The 20,978-nt window shown below is 52.7% G+C and overlaps 1 protein-coding gene across 5 annotated transcripts in view; it reads right to left on the reverse strand.

The window, feature by feature from the left end:
• Positions 1–20,978, reverse strand: part of DNMT3A (DNA methyltransferase 3 alpha) — a 119,413-nt gene that overhangs the window by 87,951 nt on the left and 10,484 nt on the right. For 2 of the 5 annotated variants that reach the window (XM_003935264.4, XM_039477382.2), the window contains exon 2: positions 1,718–1,966. The exons of 1 other annotated variant lie outside the window; for it this stretch is intronic. In XM_003935264.4, the coding sequence (XP_003935313.1) occupies positions 1,718–1,780 (63 nt within the window). In that variant the 5' untranslated portion in view covers positions 1,781–1,966. Of the gene's footprint in view, positions 1–1,717; positions 2,366–20,978 lie in introns of those variants that run through there. 2 more of the 5 variants (XM_010345786.3, XM_074394911.1) reach the window with 2 other exon arrangements.

Raw genomic sequence — 20,978 nt, forward strand, 5'->3', positions numbered from 1 at the left:
ATGGCCACAGCTGCCACTCCAGAGCACAGGCGGCTGCAGGTGTCCCCGACTCTACAGTCAAAGGGCCTGGGTCTTCATGCTACTTGAATCCTGAGCGGGAAAAGCTTAGAGGCCCACAGGTATCCAGGACTATCTGTTCTTTCCAAGGGGGTTCAGAAAGGTGGAGCCTGATGGGTAGCCCCGGGAGCCCTGCCCAGTGGGCTGCGGCGGTGCTGGCTTCCTGGCCTGCTCTGCCTGACTGGGTGCACACACCCCCACGGTGCTCTACAGCGTGCTAGGCTGGGAAGGCAAGTCCCTGGGCTTCATGTGGACTCCTGGTATGTGTGCGTGTATCCCTAGTAGGACCTATCCCTAGTAGGTCGTAGTAAGGGCTCAGACCTGGGAGGCAGGAGAACAGGCTCTCATCTGGACCTGCATTGTCCAGCAGGCCTCAGCTTCCTCATCTGTAAACTGGCACCATGTGTCCTTGCCCAATTTGTCTCAAGCATTGTCCCCAAGGACCAAATGGAACCATTAATGGAAAATCAGGAAACAAAAACACACTCTGGAGAATGAGTGAACCCAGGAAGGAGCTGAGCACGAGAGGGAGGTCTCTGAGCTGATGCCCTTCAGCCAGGTGGGGTGCCTGGCTGGCTGCCTCTAGCCCCAGAGTGCTCAGGGCCCCCACAGCTGGTGCCAGGTGTCCACCTTTGTTCCAAAAGAACCAACTGCTGCCTCCACAAGCACACTGGGCTACTCCCAGATACCACCAAGCATTACAACCCCCAGCGCTGCTCAGGGGAAGGGGAGCGGCGGGGGCGGGAACTATGGATGGGTCACAGCAGACAGACATGCCAGGACGGTCTGTGGCCATCATAAGATGAGTTTACTATTACATTGACAGAAGGCAATACACTCCAGTGCTGGGGGTTAAGAGGTAGCTTTTCCTATGGTGGGGACACAGCTCAACAGGCCAAGGCAGCCTGTGGGGACCCACCAGGGACTCCCGTCAGTCTGTTACAATCTCCTCTGACTGATTCAGGCACAACTTGGCGATCAGCAAGAGGGTGGAAAGGCCATCCCCTCAACTGGATTCTGAAAACATGGAGGTCACCAGCTCCGAGACCAAAAGCCACAAAAGATCACCCAGTGACATTCACTTGGAGTCTGGGGTGGAGGGGGCGGGGACAGGAAATCACCATCTCCAACGTGCGCTGACGACACACTGAGCACCGGGCCTGTGCCTGCGTCTGTGTGGGAGGGTGCCCCCCCAACCCCGCCAGCGGCCTCTTGTCTACCATGCCCCCCCACAAACTTGTCTTTGGCCCCTTAGAAGCTACTGAACAGCTTAAGGAAACAGAGGCAGCTGAAAGAGAGAGAAATTGATTCACCGGAAGGCTCATGGCCAGTAAGAGGAAGGTCCAAGAGGGAACCCAGGCTCTGCGACTATCTGTGAGGCCGAACCCTCACCGTGGCACAGACCTGGGCTTTCAGCCTCCGTGTGAGCGCCATGGCGGTTAACAGCCTGTGTCCTGGAGCCAAATGCCTGCTCCACCATCAGAATTCAACCTCTGCAAGCTTCAGCTTCCTCATCACCCAAACGGGGACGTGAGGGTCCCACACTGTGTGAGCACTGAGTGATGTGGTCACGCTCAGTGCGGGGAGCCAGCTGGCAGCACGTGGGGACAGGGCTCTCCCTCTCCCCAGCCAGAGGACCCCAGCAGGGCCTGCCGCTCACCTTTCGGTCCTCCTCCCGCTCCGCAGCAGAGCTGCTGGTGTCCCCGGGGCCGCTGGAGGGCATGGCGGGCGGCTGGGCGCCGGGAGGCAGGCTGGGGCTGCGCGGGGCTGGGGGGCTGCTGGGCTTTGGGGAAGGAATTATCGTGGTCTTTGGAGGCGAGAGTTAAAACTTAAACATAGATCCCGGTGTGGAGCCCTCTGGTGAACGCTGCCTCCTGCGGCCTGTGGGTGGGGGCTTCGATGGCTCCACCTGTGGGGGAGAGAAGAGGGTCAGTGAAGCAGGGCACCCACCACCCCGGGGTCAGGCCCTCAGCCCAGGGCCACACCTGGCCTGTGAGGCCTGGGGTCTCGCTCCTCCTCCTCCTGGCCTCACCAGTGCCCCAGAGAGCAGGGAAACCCAGGCCAGCTCCCCTCAGGTCACCTCCTACCCCAGCAGCCTCTCAGCCTCTTGGAGGTGGCAGCGGTCTCCCCTCTGTCACGGCGGCCAGTGGGTGCCACTTCTGAGACTTCCAGCTGCCTCGGCCTCCTCCCTTCTCTTCATTCGCAGACGCTCTCTCCTTTGAAAGCTTCCCGCATCCTCCCTCTCACCCCGACCAGCCCCTGGGAAATCCCAGCCTCCCCCAGAGGCCCCCAGCCTGCTACATTTTCCTTCTAATCTGCCCTCACCCCCACCCCCACACCTCCCGCCATGTGGAGGAAGTGAGCGCAGTCAGGATGTAGTGAAATGTCACCTCGCTTCAGGACTGGCGCCTGGGCCCGGAGAAGTCTGGGCCCTGAGCTCAGGCTGTGGCCAGGCTGCAGGCCTCGTTGGCTCTGGCCTGCGGGGAGAGGCCATGACCACGGCCACGGCCACGGCCACAGGCCGCGGCCACACTGAAGCAGGAGTGAGGTGGCTCTCTCCCCCACCCCATGAAGCAGCTCCATTTGGCTGCAGAGCCGGCAGGCTTGAGGGGTCCTCTGAACCCACTGCTCCAGGTGTAGGCCTCAAACCAGTGAAATGACAAAGCCTGCAGCTCCGGCCACAGCTGGGGTGGGGGTGTTGCTGCCTCGGCCCCCTCACTCAGAGACACACAAGAGCTCCCCTGCTCCCCACCCCCGGAGGAGGCGGCCGCCAAGCCCCTGCCTCGAGTGTGCCAGGGCCCAGGAGGGGATTGGCAGGCGAGGGAGAGCGAGAGGCAGGCTGGATCTGGGCCCACCCACACCCTTCCCCTTCTAGTTCCTGGTTCTGCTTCCCCGGCTCCCCCTCCCTCCTGGGCTTCTCCTCCCATCCCCCTCCAGCCAGGGCTCCCTGGAAAACCAGGACCGGGAGAAAGCACAGGCTTGGCTCTCCCACAGGCCCAGCCCCTTTCTCGGGGGTTCAGTGCTGCCTGGGAGTGGGGGCCCCAGCCCTGGCTCTGCCCCAGGGGATAGTGAAAAGAAGGAGCTGGCGGGTCCTGTCCACTTCCTGCCCCAGTTCAGATGCCCTGGATGGGACCCGTCCCCACCTCTGCTCTTTCCAAGCGGGGTTCTCCGGCCCCTCTGCCCCTTGGAGCTGGGAGTGATACTCTGCCCTGGCTTCCCAACTCCTTCTTAGGGCCAGGATGGGAAGGGTTCCATCAGGTTAACCCAGAAGGGCTGGAAGCCCGCCTGCCCCACAGCTGAGCCCTGAGGCAGCCCAGGTGCAGCGTCCATTCCCCTTGCCCCCAGGCACAGCACCTGGGCTCCAGGAAGACTCGTTGCCTGGGTCTCCAAGAGGGCAGACAGCGGGACAGCAGTGGCGATCACCTCCATGGGGCACACGCCGCTCAGGGCCTGGCTTGTGCTCTGTCTCAGCCGCTGCTGTGCGTGCCCAGTTTACAGGTGATGCTAAGATCAGCAAGGCTAGGACCCATCAGAAGCTTGAATCTAGATCTCTGACGCTAAAACTCTGAGGGGTTGGGTTCACATTCCCCAACACATACCACAGAAGCAACTCTGGAGAGCCCGACAGAGAACTGGTCCAATCCGAGGCCCGAGGCCCCAGCCCTCAGCAGCCAGCGATTCCCTGTCAAGCCCCACTTCCCACTGGTTACCAGGGATATCTCCAGCCATCCCCAAACCAAAACCTTCAAAAGGGCACATAAGCTAAGAGGGACAGAGTCTGGTTGGAAAGAATGCTGAGCCTGGAGTCCGTAGAGGTGGGTTCTGCTCCTGATGGAGGCTTCCCAGGCCCTCAGTTTCCCCACCAATGAAATGGGAGAGCAGGACCCCTTCTATGAATAGCTCTGAGGGGCCAAGGAGGCTGTTGTGGCCCCACAGGCACAGTGGACACATGAGGGGCTGACAAGGACAGGGCACCCCAAATGGAGTTGGGGAGACTCAGGCACAAGGAAGTGGGGTGGGAATTGTCTCAACGCTGCCCTAGGCCTAGAGACACCCACAGGGCATCTGTGCCATGGGTGCTTCGGGGTTCAGCTTTGGCTCCCAGTGGGGAGAGGAAGGGAGCTGGAGGGACAAGCAGAACCTCATAGGGCTTGGCCCCAAGGGCAGAAGAGGAAGAGGGACAGGGAGAGGGAGAAGGAGACAGACAGGGGGAGGGGGAGGGTAAGGGGAGAGGGAGAGAGAGGAAGGGGGAGGGGAAGGGAGAGAGGGGAGAGGGGAGGCTCTCTTCCTCCTCCCCTTCCTCACCAAGACTCTGACATCTGAGCTGCAGAAACTGTCCTCACAGCAAACGCAGCTGACCTGGTCAATCCTGGGTCCCTTTCATGTTGCTCATTGGACCAGCCCTGTCAGCAGCAGTCCCTCAAAATCACTCCCATCACCTAAAATCCTCCAGTATGTTGCCAGGCAGGCCATTTACTGCACAATTCTAGGGGGCCCCAGTTGGTGATTTTTTTTTTTTTTTTTTTTTTTTTTTTGAGACTGAGTTTCGCTCTTGTTACCCAGGCTGGAGTGCAATGGTGCGATCTCGGCTCACCGCAACCTCCGCCTCCTGGGTTCAGGCAATTCTCCTGCCTCAGCCCCCTGAGTAGCTGGGATTACAGGCACGCGCCACCATAGCCAGCTAATTTTTTGCATTTTTAGTAGAGACGGGGTTTCACCATGTTGACCGGGATGGTCTCGATCTCTTGACCTTGTGATCCACCCGCCTCGGCCTCCCAAAGTTCTGGGATTACAGGCTTGAGCCACCGTGCCCGGCCTCCCGGTTGGTGATTAAGGTCCCGGACCTTGACATGGCACTGCCCACCTGCCCTTAGAGGCTTCCTTCTTCCTTCGGGCAGCCCAGCCAAGGAGAGGGGCTCACCTGGGCCCACAGTTCCAACATAGCTGCAGGGGTCCACCATCCGCTCTTTCCACACCCCACCCACGCCCCACCCTGGTGCGTCCAGCAACAAAGCATTCCACCTGGGCCAAGGGCTGCACTGCAGCCACCACCGCCATCAAAGAACCCTTATTTCCTCCTTTCAGAGTCCACAGTGACCATGAATAATGTTTGTTAACAGCCACTTAAAAAATTTTCAAGGAATCCCACCATGAACACATCTTCATATCACAACAGATACCACCACCATCTCCACTGCTTCAATTATAAAACTGTTGTGGAAAAAGGATTGAAAGCTTTAAATATGCATACCAAGGCTCACTATCTTCTAAATCCAATGCAGTAGAAAAACGTTTTGTTTGTTTGTTTAGAGACAGGTTCTTGCTCTGGCACCCAGGCTGGAGGCAGTGGCAGTATCACAGCTCACTGCAGCCTCAAGCTTCTGGGCTCAAGTGATCCACCCACCTCAGCCTCCCAAAGTGCTGGGATTCCAGGCATGAACCACCACACCTGGCCAGAAGATTTTTGAAGAAGACATAAAATCGGGCCAGGTGCGTTGGCTCAAGCCTGTAATCCCAGCACTTTGGGAGGCCGAGGTGGGTGGATCACAAGGTCAGGAGATGGAGACCATCCCAGCTAACACAGTGAAACCCCATCTCTACTAAAAATACCAAAAATGAGCGGGGGCGTGGTGATGCACTCCTGTAATCCCAGCTACTTGGGAGGCTGAGACAGGAGAATCACTTGAACCCAGGAAGTAAGTGGAGGTTGTAGTGAGGTGAGATTGTGCCACTGTACTCCATCCAGCCTGGGTGACAGAGCGAGATTCTGTCTCAAAAAAAAAAAAAAAAAAAAAAAAAAAGACATAAAATCACAAGATTAGGCTGAACAAGAGAAGAAATACCACCAACAAAATTGCGGAATCTGGAAAGCAGACTTGTGACAGCCAAAATTCAGACAAGCGTGTGAATGCTGATATGTAACAGGGTCTTAAACAGACGCTTATAGGAAAGCACCAGGTACTTTGGGACTAGGACTGAGGAGGATGCATGTGTGAGAAACAAGAGGCTGAGTGAGAGAAGTGAATTCCTCGATCCCTCCTCTAAAAGTCTGAAGGTTTATCCATAGTCTCTGGAGGGCATAAAATAGGGAGTCTTTGCACAGAGAGTCAACTGGGACAGCTGAGAACAAAGATGATATATCAAAACCAAGGAGAGGAAGGTTATTTTCAATGCTGATGTCCAGTCCCTCAGGCTGTTCCTCCACTGGGCCTGAGAACACTGGCAGCCAGATAACCCTTTCCTTCTTCTCTGGAGAATCTAATGAGTCCAAGAGAAAAGGTCTGAGGATGCCAGTACCAACATCAGTACCCACAAGGGGTCAAAATGGCTTATTCAAGTCAACCTACATAGACCTGAAAAATCAACAAACCTGCTATCATTCTCAGAGCTTCCAATCAGTTGGGTTTTTTTGTTTTTTTTTTTTGAGACGGAGTCTTGCTCTGTTGCCCAGGCTGGAGTGCAGTGGTGGGATCTCGGACACTCTCCACCTCCTGGGTTCAAGCGATTCTCATTCCTCAGCCTCCCGAGTAGCTGGGACCACAGGTGCACACTACCACGCCAAGCTAATTTTTGTATTTTTAGTACAGATGAGTTTTGCCATGTTGGCCAGGCTGGTCCTGAATTCCTGACCTCAAATGATCCACCTGCCTTGACCTCCCAAAGTGCTGGGATTACAGGTGTAAGCCACCACATCCGGCCCGAATTCTTAAAAAATAAAACAAATCTTAAACAATTTTCCAAGTAGAATTATTTACTGAGCCAAATTATCATTTAAGTGTGAGAGTACAATAAAGACATTTTCTTTTTTCTTTCTTTCTTTTTTTTTTTTTTCCTGAAATAGAGATGGGGGTCTCACTATGTTGCCCAGGGTGGTCTTGAACTCCTGGTTCATGTGATCCTCCCACCTCAGCCTCCCAAAGTGCTAGGATAACAGGCATAAGCCGGGCCCTAGTAAAAACATCTTCAGATATATGAGGTCTCACGCTCCTTTCCCAGGAAGGACAGGAAGATGTCCTCGAATATGCAGAAGATCCAGCACAGGAGATAAGGGAAGAAAGTCTCCAGGATGAAGGGGAAAAAGGCCACACACCAGTCATCCGGCATGAGACAGAGAGGGCCAGCCTTCCCCGCCGAGACTCTGCCATGAGTGCCGTCATCACCATGCTCTCTGCTGTTGCATTTTTTTTTTTTTTTTTTTTGAGATGGAGTTTCACTCTTGTTGCCCAGGCTGGAGTGCAACCTCCACCTCCCAGGTTCAAGCAATTCTCCTGCCTCAGCCTCCCCAGTAGCTGGGATTACAGGCATTTGCCACCACGTCTGGCTAATTTTTGTATTTTTAGTAGAGATGGGGTTTCTCCATATTGGTTAGGCTGGTCTTGAACTCCTGACCTCAGGTGATCTGCCTGCCTCAGGCTCCCAAAGTTCTGGGATTACAAGTGTGAACCACTGTGCTTGACTGAACTGTCTTTTTAACTAACAAAACTACAGGTATCACTTGCGGCCATACTCTGCTATCTGAACCCAGGAACTGAATGGAGTTTTTTTTCCTTTTTTTCTTCTTTGAGACAGTTTTGCTCTGTTGCTCAGGTTGGAGTGCAGTGTTGAAATCTCGGCTCATCACAACCTTCGCCTTCCGGGTTCAAGAGATACTCTTGCCTCAGCCTGGAGAGAAGCTGGGATTACAGGCTCCTGCCACCACACCCAGTGAAGTTTTGCATTTTTAGTAGTGACAGTGTTTCGCCACGTTGGCCAGGCTGGTCCCAAGCTCCTGACCTCAGGTGATCCACCTGCCTCAGCCTCCCAAAGTGCTGGGATTACAGGTGTGAGGCACTGCGCCTGGCCATGAATGGATTTTGACATGGACAGACGTGTGTCCTGGAAGACGTGCTCCAATGAGAAGAGTGAGCCATGTAAGAGGAGGACATGAAAGTCAGAAAACAGACTGCAACTGAAAAGTAAAGGCAATTCTAAAGATGGCTCTAAAAGGAAGTCACGGAACATCAGCTACAATGTGCCTAGAAAGCAACCAGCCTAGAGTGAAAGACGGTAGAAAACTTAAAAAATGGAACTGAAGCATCTTTTACCAGCATGACTGCCCATGTGGAAAACAATACTGATGGCTACTTAAAAGTGTGGTAGGTCCACCACAAAGAAGTGATCAATGTTGGAGGTGATGGACATACCAACTATCCTGTTTTGATTGTTATACAACGTATACATGTATTGAATCATCACATGGTACCCCACAGATATGCACAATTATGTGTCAATTAAAAAGAAAAAAAAAAAGAGGTAAGATAACACTAATGTTACAGAAAAATAAAATTATATTAGAAGTTGTGGTAGGAATTAGCAACAGGTACAAAAAGTAAGACATGAGAAACAAGGTAATTATTAACTTCAGGAAAAAAAATGAAAACAAACTATTACAGTACACCACAAGGCTCAGCTGTGAATAACAGTTGCATTGAAATAGTAAACACTGTATGTAGGCTTAACAAATATATGTGTGTGTGCATACATGTACGTATCCATGTACGAACATACATATTACTTTTGTATGTACCACAAAATTAATGGCTTAAAGCAACACATTATCTTGCAATTCTGGAAGTCAGTAGTAAAACAGAAAAAAAGACTCTCCTTAGTAGGCTAAACTCAAGATGTTGGTAGTGCTGCATTCTTTTCTGGAAGCTCTAAGGAGAATCCATTTCCTTGACATTTTCAACGTCTAGAGGCTGCCCTCATTCCTTGCCACGTGGTCCCCTTCCAACTCCAAAGCCAGCGATGGACAGTCTTTTTCCATCACAGTACTCTCTGCCTCATCAACATCTTCTTCTCTGGCTACTTTCCTGCTTCCATCTTTCACTTCTAATGACCCTCTGATTACACTGGGACCACCCAGATAATCCAGGATAATCCCCCCATCTCTAGGTCATTACTTTGGTCACATCTGCAAAGTCCCTTTTGCCATGTAAGGTGACAAATCCACAGGTCCAGGGGATTAAGACCTAGTCATCTCAGGGGGGCCATTATTCTGGCAACCAAATGGGAAAAACATTTTTGAGGCTGGACACAATGGCTCATGCCTGTAATCCCAGCACTCTGAGAGGCCAGTACAGGAGGATTACTTGAGACCAGCCTGGTGATACAGGGAGATCCTGTCTCTACAAAAATTTAGAAAATTAGCAGGGTACGGTGGCACATGCCTGTAGTCCCAGCTACTCGAGAGGCTGATGTGGGAGGATTGCTCAAGCCCAGGAGGTCGAGGCTGCAGTGAGCTGTGATCGTGCCACCACACTCTAGCCTGGGCAACAAATCCAGATCCTGTCTCAAAAAAACCAACAACAAACACTTTTTTGAAAAAATATAAGAAGAGTACTGTTAATATTTAGGAGGATGGCTGAGGAGTAGAAGGGTTGGCCATGTAAGAAAATCTACTAAATAGGAAATCAATGGAAATGTCTAAATAGATGAATCAAAAATATGCACTTTACTCAGAAACAGGAGATGAAAACTGCTGGAAGAAACAGCTAAGAGAATCAAAGTGGTTGCCTCTGAGAAGACGATAAGGGTAGGAGTAGACAAGGAATCACTGCATTTTGTGAGGAGGTTTTAGTACTATTCGACTTCTTAAATTATATGCATGTACTACTGTGAGTAAATAAAAATGAATTTTTAAACAGAGAGAGTGGGGATGGGAGAAAGGGCTTACATCCCATCTGCAGCCATGGGTTGCGTTTGGCCTCCATTTCCTCCTCTATAAATAAGAGCGTAGCTGAGGCCCTTCCACCTCTGTTGTTTTATGAAATCATCACGTCCCACAGAATAACCATCATCAGCTCCTCACACCCACACAGAGTTCCATCACCAGCTACAACACTGGTACCTCCCTCTCCACCCTCCACTCTCACGAAATGCTGAATCCTCCAAACACATTCCCACTGCAACCAGCCCATGGGCAGTGCAAGTCGGTGCTGCCTGCGTCCCTAACCACAACCCCCGCTCACTCAGCCCCATCTCAGACCCAAGAGCCACATCTCAACCATCTCCTGGAGCCTCACGACTGCTCCCCCGCACCACACTGTCCCCACCGCCATCCGCACCTTCCTCACCAACCCCAGCCTCATCAGCACCCCCTGAGATGACCACCGGAGCCTCCTCTCCATCTTCAGATTGAGAGACTGCTGGCCCCCCGCCACTCCACAGTCTCGCCCCAACACGGGCTTGCACACAATTGTCCTCCTCCAGAACCAAAATTGTCACGGCCCACAAACCTAAATCCTCACTCCACCGAACATCAGCCTAATGTTCTCACCCCAAGAGCCTCTTCTTCTCCATCTCAAGCTCTCTGTTTGAATGACAGAGATTTCTGCAGCAGGTCCTTCTCTCTCCCTCTGCGTGAATTTTCCTTTTCCTCTAGTGGACTCTGGTTGTTCTGCTCTACCTAGATGCCTTCCCCTCCTTCCTGGTGGGAAACGCTGGTCATGGGGTTTTGACTGTGCCTATGCTGACCTTAACCCCCACCCCAGGCAAGGGGTGAGCATGTGACCAGGTAGAGCCAATCAGAGGCCTCCCTGGAACCTTTTTACCCATGTGATGGAAAGATGCTAACACGGTCAATGTGAGTCAGGGGCGGCCAGCTGCTGCCTTCCCACCACGTGGAGAGAGCCTGCCTGAGAACGAAGAGCTCAGAGATGAAGACAGAAGGAGAAAGCTTTCAGTGACTGTCCGGTCCCCTGGTCTTGCTGTTCCTGGAGGCAGGGGCATCTCTGAACTTTTGGGTGCTGTGAACTATCACTCCTTTGGTATGAGTCTAGACTTGTGGCTGACACCCTCGTGGCCTATAGGCTAATCTCAGTCCCCTCTGGGAGGCCCACTGCGGGGCTTCTAATGCTGGCCTTATTTCTTATCAGCTGTGTGGCCTGAGGCAAAACGGTGCCTCAGTTTTCTCAGCAGTAGAGTGGGGAAATAACTCTCCGACTTACAGGGCTGCTGTGAAATTTAAAATGGAATGCCCTAAAAATGTTTCCAAGAGTGCCTGGCACAGAGAAAGTACTCAATAAATCTTAATGACTATTACTCTCAGATTCAACCAGCCTGCAGATTTCTCCCCTTTCTTGAAATCCCTGGAGTTCCTCTAAGTGGCCGTTGCTCAAGCAGGCGCTTGTACTTAATCCTCCAACATGTCAGGTCCGCGAGCAGAGCTTCACAATGTCAACATCTCATTAATCCTCACGCCTCACCCCAAGCCTTTGAAGTGGGTACTATTTTTATCCCCATTTTCCAGATGAGAATAATGAGGTATGGGGAGATTAATAAAACTGCCCGAGGTCACACAGTGGGTAAGGGGTGGAGCCAAATGCAGTCCAGGTTCGTCCCACTCAGAAGCCCTCAGCCCTCCACCCCATCCCTCACAACTAGCATGTGACTGCTGCAGATAGATCAATGTTGGGCATGGACTGGCCAGAAAACAGTTTCCAGTCAGTCTCTCTTTCCTGGTCAGGCTTGTCTGCAGTGGGAGCAGGGAAGGAGGGCACAGTACTTTCTAATGACAGTATTCAATGCCCTGCCCAATGCAGCATCATTCATTCATTCATTCATTCATTCAAGCAGCTATTTCCTGAGCACCTACCATGTGCCAGGCACTGTGCTAGAAAACATGCCCCGTCCTGTTCAATCCTCATAACAATCCTATGCAGTAGGTCCTAGCGTTATCCCCATTTTATAGAAGACAAGACATGGAGGCCTGGAGAGGTTTAATACCTCTCTCGGGTAGCATAGCTAGTGAGCTCCAGGGCAGGGTTATGAATCCAGGTCCATGTAACTCGGGACCCCAGCAAACATGGCAGTTCTTGGTCATGAATGAGCACACTAAACACAGATCCCAAAGCCAGTGCCATGATCAACTGTCTATGCCTCTGGGGTGACCCTGGCCCACAGATAAGAGTCCCATGGCCAAATTTCCTCTGTGAGCTTAGGAGGAGGTGCCAATGAGTCCTGTGGGTGAAAGAAGGCAGCAGAGTATCTTGTGCCCCACCCCCACCCCCCGCCCCGTCAACTGCCAGGGTGGGGGTACACTGGGGGCCAACAGAAAGTAGAGGCGACCTCCTAGACAGAAATGTCTATCTGTCCACTATTCCCCCTCCTGTCACAACCTCTCCTGGTCATGAGGCTGGGGATGGATAAGGGGGTGGGGGGTGTCTTGATGCCACCTTCCAGTGAGATGCCCATCATCATTCCATCACCCTTTCAGAAACATCACTTTCACTCAAACCACTGGGTATCCATAGAATACCAAAGCCACTGGTGAGAGGCCAGCAGTCCTGCCCTCTGTAAAGCCCATCTGTCTGGCTCTAGAGTAAGACGGCTTGTGGCTCTCACACCGCCCTCGAGGCTATGGCACCACCAGCACTGGCACCAGCAGCAGGAGTACTTATGATCACACCAAACCTGCTGCCACTACGGCGGCCACATGGGAGTCTGAGTCAGACTCCTTTGCTCACACTAATGGTTGCCATGACACAGCCTCAAAAGTGGTGGTGGGGTGATTTATACCCAAAATAGACGCTGTTGAGGAGCTGAAGTTGTTTTCAGGAGCCAAAATGAGCCAACACAGACTTTCGTAAGCCAGCACCCATTTCCAAGTGCTGGAAGCCAGGAGCCCTGTCTAAGGGGTCACACGTGCTGTGGGTCAGATGGGCTTCCCACGGCCCGGGAGTCAGGGGCACAGGGCGGCCAGGCTGGAGTCCATGTGAGAATCAGGCACATGGTCCTGGCCGGGGGTCTGGCAGCGACCAGCATGGGTCTGATTTTATCATCCCTGGCAGAAGCGGCCCATGGTCATCTGCACGTTTCTCTGCTTTTTCAACCTTCTCTACAGAATGGTCTACAGCTGCCAGCTCCAGAGGCTCTATCACTTAGCCCCCTACGCGTGGCCCTGTTCCCCGACCCCACAGCTCTGAAACCCTCTAGGGATGCTGACCATCTTTGTTCTTGGGGGAGAATGCTCCCCCCAGGGGATATATCACAATGTTTTCCCTGGGATAGACGACACTTACAACCACTTGGCTTTCTTGAATCCCTTATGTCACAGAACTGACAGTGGAAAAAAGGAGTGACGCCACTGTCTGGAGTGATTGATCCTAGTTACCAAGGAGAAAACTGGATTGCTGATCAGCAACAGAGCTGAGCAAGACTATGCCTAGAACCCAGCAGATTCTCTCAGGCACCTCTTAAGACCGTCCATGCCCAAAGGAAAGCTTAATGGAAAGTTACGGTAACAACAACAAAAGCAGGATAACTAAGGACTCAGATCCTTTGAGAATGAGGGTTTGGGCCACTCCACCGAGTAAAAGAAGCATGATCTCTGAGGCTCTGGCTGAGTGTGGAGGAAATGCAGGAGAAGAGGAGGAGGAAGCCAGGGAGCAAGTGCAGCCTTGTGAACAAATGCAGAAACCAGGCCTCTAGTGCAGGCGTCCCCAGACTTTTTACACAGGGGGCCAGTTCACTGTCCCTCAGACCGTTGGAGGGCCGCCACATACTGTGCTCCTCTCACTGACCACCAATGAAAGAGGTGCCCCTTCCTGAAGTGCGGCGGGGGGCCGGATAAATGGCCTCAGGGGGCTGCATGCGGCCTGCGGGCCGTAGTTTGGGGACGCCTGCTCTAGTGGTTTTGCACGTGTTCTGTTCACTTGATATATATGTGTGTGTGTTTGCAATATGGTAACCATTTTCTTCTTTTTTTCTCATTCTCGTTTTTTTTTTTTTTTTTTTTTTTTTCTGAGATGGCGTTTCATTCTTGTCGCCCAGGTTGGAGTGCAATGGTGCAGTCTTGGCTCACTGTAACCTCTGGCTCCCGGGTTCAAGTGATTCTCCTGCCTCAGCTTCCCAAGTAACTGGGATCACAGGCTCCTGCCACCATGCCCGGCTAATTTTTTTGTATTTTCAGTAGAGATGGGGTTTCACCATGTTGGCCAGGCTAGTCTTGAACTCCTGACCTCAGGTGATCTGCCCACCTCAGCCTCCCAAAGTGCTGGGATTAGGCATGAGCCACTGTGCCCGGCCCCCATTGTTTTCTATACAAGTTGTTGGCAGTTACCTTTATAATTTAGTCTTTAGGTATCATAATATTCCGTGGGACTGTGACTGGCTTTGAGAAGTTATTATAGCCAGATGGTTGGGGGTCTTTGGGCAAAGGGGTGAGAACTTCATAAGGAGGAAAACTGTCTTGATAGGTAGACAGCTGTTGCTTGTTTTTGTATGGGAGTTCAGATGTTGTAAAAGGGTGCAAATGGAAGCTGTGTAGCCAAAGGGGGAGACTGTGCCAAGTATCAATTTATTCACCCATTGTTGCCTGTGTTGTGAAGATAGAGCTGGGCCCTTTAAATACTTTTCCTTTGCCAGCTGGCACGACTGTGGGGGACACTGAAGAGCTGTTGAAGGAGGAAGCGAGTTTCCTTGTGCTCTCTTGGTGGGTTCCTGCATGGCATACAACCTCTCCAGCAGCCAGATACTGCTGCATGAGCGCTTTCCAGCATCAGGGTCTTGCCAGATGTGAAGCTTCCCAAAACCCAGCTCCTGTGCTCTCGCAGCTTCTCCAGCACCCAGTTCCCATGGCATGCAGCCTTCCAGTGTCCAGCTCCTGCAGGAGTGCCAGGCTCTTGCAATGCAGGTAGCTTCCCCAGCGCCTGGCTCCAGCAACACATGGCAGTCAGCAGCACCCAACAGTCAGGAGCTGCACCCAGCGCTCCCCTGGGAAAACAGCAGCCGTATACTTCCAGCAAGATGCCTCTCACAACCAACTTTCCTGGGGACCCAAAAAGATGGATTTCCAGTAAATTCCGGAGTGTGGCTATCCAGCAAGTTCTGCCAACATGGCATTATAGAGATGTTGCCATCCAGAGAGCCTTGGCCACACCCTCTCCATCGTCTGGATCTCAGCCCTGTGGGGCCTCTTCCTTGGGCATCCTGTGGCAACCCTAGAGGTAGGGGCTGTTCTCACAGCTATTATTTTTGTATTCTTTGGAGTTATTTTTGCTTCTTACTAGCCAATTCCTCATTATTCCAATCCCATTAGAGTTAATAATACTTATGCGAAACTTTCCTTGTTCCAACCACCATGTGGTCTCTGCCTCCTCAATAGACCTTGACTGATATGGTCACCCATGGCCCCAGAGGGCCTTTTTCCCTCCTCACAGCCCTTGAGCTCAGTTCCACATCCTGGCCAGCTCATCGCTCCCTGCTTCAGGCACTCCCTCAACAGCCATTTCTTGAGTGGCATGGTGGAGCCAGGCCCTGGAGTGAAAGGAGACCCCTGCTTCTGGAGCTCACCAGCAAGTGCCTTCTCCGTGTTCTCTCCCAGCCCGGCCTCCGTCTGGCTCCTTGCTCCTGGGTCTCCAGCCTCAGATTCTGCAGCTCTGTCTCCAAGGCTGGCCAAGAGTCTTGATCCCACTTCTGCACGGTGGGCACTCCTCAAAGGTCATGTTCTACCTTCAGCTTTTCTTTGAATGCTCTTCCTCTAAGACACTTGGGCATAAGTTAACATAGGCCTCCTTCTGCCAGGGGCTCCACCTCTATTTGTTTTCATCCCAACTGGATGACCTGCAGTCATCTAAAATCCTACTCTTCCAGAACATGCTTCCATCAGAGCCGGCTCTGTTTTCTGGCTTTTCCCCCAATGTGGAAGTAACACTCGCTTCCCTTCAGCTGCCTAAGCCCCAAACCCTGGAGAAAACGCAGGCCCCACCTTTCCCTTGGGTCCCCACATCCAGCAGGCACCAGGCCCTCAGGCTTCTCTCCTCCCCCTATTCCCTCCGGGCCCTTTGTACCTCTTGTGTCTGCGGCACAGTTACCTGGGGGCTCCCCTGTAGCGGATCCGCCTGCCTCTGGCGTCTCTACCTCCTACCCTGGCCTCTCAGCAAAGATTGTAAAATTGTCCGCACACAGCTCCTTCTATGAAAACCTATAACGCCTGCTGAGAATTTTAAAAAATTGATTGTGAATGTACTAAACCCATCAAATTGTACACTTGACATGGGTAAACTGTATGGAATGTGAATTATATCTTAAAGCTACTATTTAAAAAAAATCCTGTGATGCCAAAGATTTTCACATATGGTAAAATATACGCTCTGGCCTGGCCTCACCGGGGCTGGCTGCAATGCAGCCTCTGCCCACTGTTCTGGCCATGCCCCCAGCTCTCCCAGCTCTCCCAGCTGTCCCCAGATGATACCCCCGGCTCCCACCCTCTCCCACAGGGCCCACTCAGCTCCCCCTCCCAGTCCTTCAACCCAGCATCTCTCTTTCCCCGACCCTGTCCCCTTCTCCTCGACCACCCACCCACGGGTCACTGAGTGTTCCCTGCGTAGACAGATGTGTCTAACTTCCCAAAGTGACGAGGTCAGATTCATGCCTTGCATCTTGCTGTCCTTCCCCATCCCACCCACAGCTTGTCCCCCGAAACCCCATTCCGGGTGACCCTGGAGGCAGAGAGGACTGTGTGATGTCACTCCCAGGCAGCTGCAACATCCCCAGCACAGTGCTGCGGTGCCTAGAGCGACCCCCCACAATCCCCATTCTAGGGGTCGCTTGACAGAGCCCCATGGAAAGGCCGTTTGCAGGAGCTCCGAGGCCAGCAGTGCACCTGCCATGGGTCTGCAGGCCCACCTGCTCCAGATCCCCAAGGTGAAGGGGGTGAGGTCCTAGGCTATCAGTGAACCACAGGAAACGGGGGTGAGTCCTTGGCTGGCCTGTGACTACCCTCTCCCGACACCGCCCTTGTCCATACTCCCCCAACCCACTTCCTGGACCAACTCCCTCTCCGCTCCAAACCAGGAGGTCCCCCAAAGGGTCTTTAGGGCTGTTGGAGCTCGGCCCCTCCCCACCCACTTCTGAGCCCGCTGCTCTCAGACCTTCCCACAGGGCTGCCTTTCTCCTCAGCATCTGTCCCAGCCAAAACAAACCACGACACAGCTCATGCCTATAATCCCGGCACTCTGGGAGGCCGAGGCAGGCGGATCACCTGAAGTCAGGAGTTCAAGACCAGCCTGGCCAACATGGTGAAATCCCATCTCTACTAAAATACAAAAATTAGCCGGGTCTGGTGGTAGGTGCCTGTAATTCCAGCTACTCGGGAGGCTGAGCCAGGAGAATCACTTGAACCTGGGAGATGGTGGTTGCAGTGAGCTGAGATCACACCAGTGAGCCAAGATGCACTCCAGCCTGGGCAGCTGAGTGGGATTTCGTCTCAAAACAAACAAACAAAAAAACCATTTGTGGAGGGGGCCGAGGGAGGGAGAAGAGCCCAGGGTTCTGAGCAGCACATCTCAGAACCATGGGCCCGTGCCTCCAGCAGTCTCTGCCTCAAACCCTGGCTCTGTCACTCAGAGATTCGGGCCTCAGTTTCCCAAGCTGTAAAGCGAAGTGAGTAAGAGTCCCTAGTTCACAAGTCTATTTTAAGACAGAAGGGAGTCTGAGTCCAGTGTTTAACATAGGGCCTGGCATGTGGCAGGCACTCAATAAATGTTCATTTAAACATTATTATGTGTTTGATCAGAAAGAAAGGCAAGCCGTGTGTTCTTAGGAAACCTAGACTCTGGCTTCACACCATGCCCCAGAGTGGCTTGTGCACACTCCTAGAACAGCTGCTGGGCCTGGGTCCCCCGCTGAGCTAATGCCCCTCAGTCTCCAGCCTAGGTTCCTTTGCCACCAGAATGGGGAATGTATTTGCCGGAGAATTTCAACCTGCCACTGTGGCCTCTGGAGTCTCTCACAGTCATGCAGAACACACACACACACACACACACAAACACACATAGATGCACACACAGAGACACACCTAGACACATGCAGAGGTGACCCAGGCACACACATGCACACACGTGCACAGCCCCCCGGTGCTGTGCTCTCGGGGCACCCGGAGCAGGAGGATCCTAGGGGGGTTCCCGACACAGACACATGCGTTGCACATTTCACCTACTGTATGGGCCAAAGAGGCATTTGGAAACCGGCTTGGGAACCTCATAACCATTCATAACATTGTTCTGAGAGAACACAAAACATTGCCCTATAAACAAACATTTGCAACAGAATTCCTCCAAAAGCTTGGAATTGCCTGTACTAGAAAACTAACAGAGCAAGAAGAGAAAAACCGCATAAACTTGGTTTGCCTGTGCAAAATTAATACCAATTACAAAAACATTTATGTGAACTGCTTACCATTTACACCTAATTACCATGCAGCACAATTATGCATATCATTAAGGGTATGCCAGATTAATTATGCTGTACATTTCATTTGATTACACCGCCACACCCTGAGTTCATGTATGCCCCACTTCCAGAGGGCCAGTCCTGTGGAATGGCTGCTCGAACAGGTCGGCACAAACCAGAGAAAGGTGGGTGTCCACACTCTGATGGACTGTAGCCCCCACCCCACCCCAGCCAGAGACAGCCGACTTCTGCCCAGCCTTCTTGGCAGCATCAAGAGCCCTGCTTCGAAGCCATCTTCCCATCAGATCCTCCAGCATGCAGAGGCTTCAAACGTCTCCCCAGGGGTGCAGCTGCATGTCAGAGGGCCACCATACAGCCCAAGGGCCGTCATGTGTGGCTCTCACAGAGGAAGCAGCCTTCCCTGCCATCTCCCAAGGTCTGGCTCTGACAGCAGGGCAGCCCCACCCATGTCCAGGCCAAGTCACCTCCGAGCTCATCTCCCAGACCCACCAGGGCTGTGTGCCCCTATTCCTTGGCACACTGAGCCAGCTACAGGGCAAGGTCTCAGCTGTGGTCCTGCTGGGTCTTGCAACTTTCCCCCAGGGCCCCATGCCCTCTGCTCTCCTGGACAGCTCTGCACAGATCCTCCCCCAGCTTATAAAAAGCGAACAGGAACTGAGCCCTCCCCCCAACTCCCATTTAGCTCAGTAGATGCTCTTCGAATACACTGGGTGCATCAGGTTTGCAGGGAATGATCAGGAGCAAGAGAGTCTATAGAACTTGATGAATGGACCTTCCCTGGAAAGGGGAACTCAAAACTGACCGAGGGGACAGAAGGAAACAGGCTTCTTGGGAGGCAAAGAACCAGAGGAAGTGCAGAAGCGACGGAGGGATGGATACGGTGTGTGAGTGCTGCCTCTATGCCAGCAGTGAACATACATGGTTTAATTTTCATTCTCAAACACCCTCGAGGCCAACTGTATGAGGATTCTTTTAAAAGATGGGTGAAAGGCCGGGCGCCGTGGCTCACACCTGTAATCCCAGCACTTTGGGAGGCCGAGGCGGGTGGATCACAAGGTCAAGGGATCGAGACCATCCTGGTCAACATGGTGAAACCCCTTCTCTACTAAAAATACAAAAAATTAGCTGGGCATGGTGGCGCGTGCCTGTAATCCCAGCTACTCAGGAGGCTGAGGCAGGAGAATTGCCTGAACCCAGGAGGCGGAGGTTGCGGTGAGCCGAGATCGCGCCATTGCACTCCAGCCGGGGTAACAAGAGCGAAAACTCCGTCTCAAAAAAAAAAAAAAAAAAGATGGGTGAAAGACACTGGGTGCGGTGGCTCACACCTGTAATCCCAGCACTCTGGGAGGCCAAGGCAGGTGGATCACGAGGTCAGAAAAGCGAGACCATCCTGGCCAACATGGTGCAACCCCATCTCTACTAAAAATACAAAAAATTAGCCGGGCTCGGTGGTATGCGCCTGTAGTCCCAGCTATGCAGGAGGCTGAGGCAGGGGAATCGCTTGAACCCAGAAGGCAGAGGTTGCAGTGAGCCGAGATAACGCCACTGCATGCCAGTCTGGCGACAGAGCAAGACTCAGTCTCAAAAAAATAAAACAAGAAAAAAAAAAAAAAAAGAAAAGGGTGAAATAAAACATCCAGGTTCAGTGCAAGAAGCAGTGCTCAGAACAAACAAGAACATCAGCCTGTGAAGCTACAACCATTTTGCAGATGGCAAAACTGAGCTTAAGAGAGCTTGGGTGATCGCCCAAGGACACAAAGCAAGGAGGTGGCAGGGCTGAGATGAACCCACAATCTGTCCAGCCCCCCGGCCTGGTGGCCCCAGCACGATGCCCCACTGCCTCTGGCCTCTATCTAAGTTCAATGGTGCTGATGTAGCTCACCTCCTTTTTCTAGAAATTCTTTGGAAACAGCCTTCCACATTATCCTTCACAGAACACACATACACCTCTATTTTAGTGGAACAGTTTTTGCTTCTTTTCTGTTTGTTTTCCAAATATGCTGTCCCCAGGCTGTCTCTCCTGTCTCTCTCCACAGACCTGCCTCTGAATCGAGAGTGAGGGGAAGGCCGGACAGCCTGACATCAACTTCCAGCCCCGCCAAGCATTCTCAGAGGGCAATGAGACTCGCCGCAGCTTCTGGGTGGAGAGCCAGGGTCTAGGCCTTGCAGGTCATCTTTTGGGGAAATCACTGGGAAGCAGGCACCCCAACTCATCAGCATCCCCAATGCATGGGTGCGAGCACCTTCCTCAAAATCTTCCTTCAAAAATCTGCAGGGGTCTGATCAGTTATGGACTGAAATGCACCTGCCTTTCTTATCCATTGCGCCAGGAGCCCCACCTCCAGGCCTATGACTCAGGCTCCAGCCTCCTCTGCAAGCCTGGCCTGGCTCTGGCTCCCGGGAAGTCAGAGTTCAGAAAGGAGAAGGTGCCCTGGGAGAATCCCACCCACCCTCAAGCCCCAATTCCAATCTAACTCCGTGTGGGAGGCACCTCCTGCTCTCTCTTACTCCCCCCAGCCCGTACCCCCCATGAAGGGCATCCCCACCCACACAGCTGGCTGAGCTAGAAGCCAGAGGGCCACCCCAACTCCCTCTCATTCCTTTATCACGACTGTTCCTGCTGACTCTGTTTCCTAGACGTCGTACCACGCATACCCCCTCCAGGCCCACACTGCTTCCCCGGACCT

The sequence above is a fragment of the Saimiri boliviensis genome, chromosome 1 (assembly GCF_048565385.1).
Source record: "Saimiri boliviensis isolate mSaiBol1 chromosome 1, mSaiBol1.pri, whole genome shotgun sequence".
NCBI classification, from domain to species: Eukaryota; Metazoa; Chordata; class Mammalia; order Primates; family Cebidae; genus Saimiri; species Saimiri boliviensis.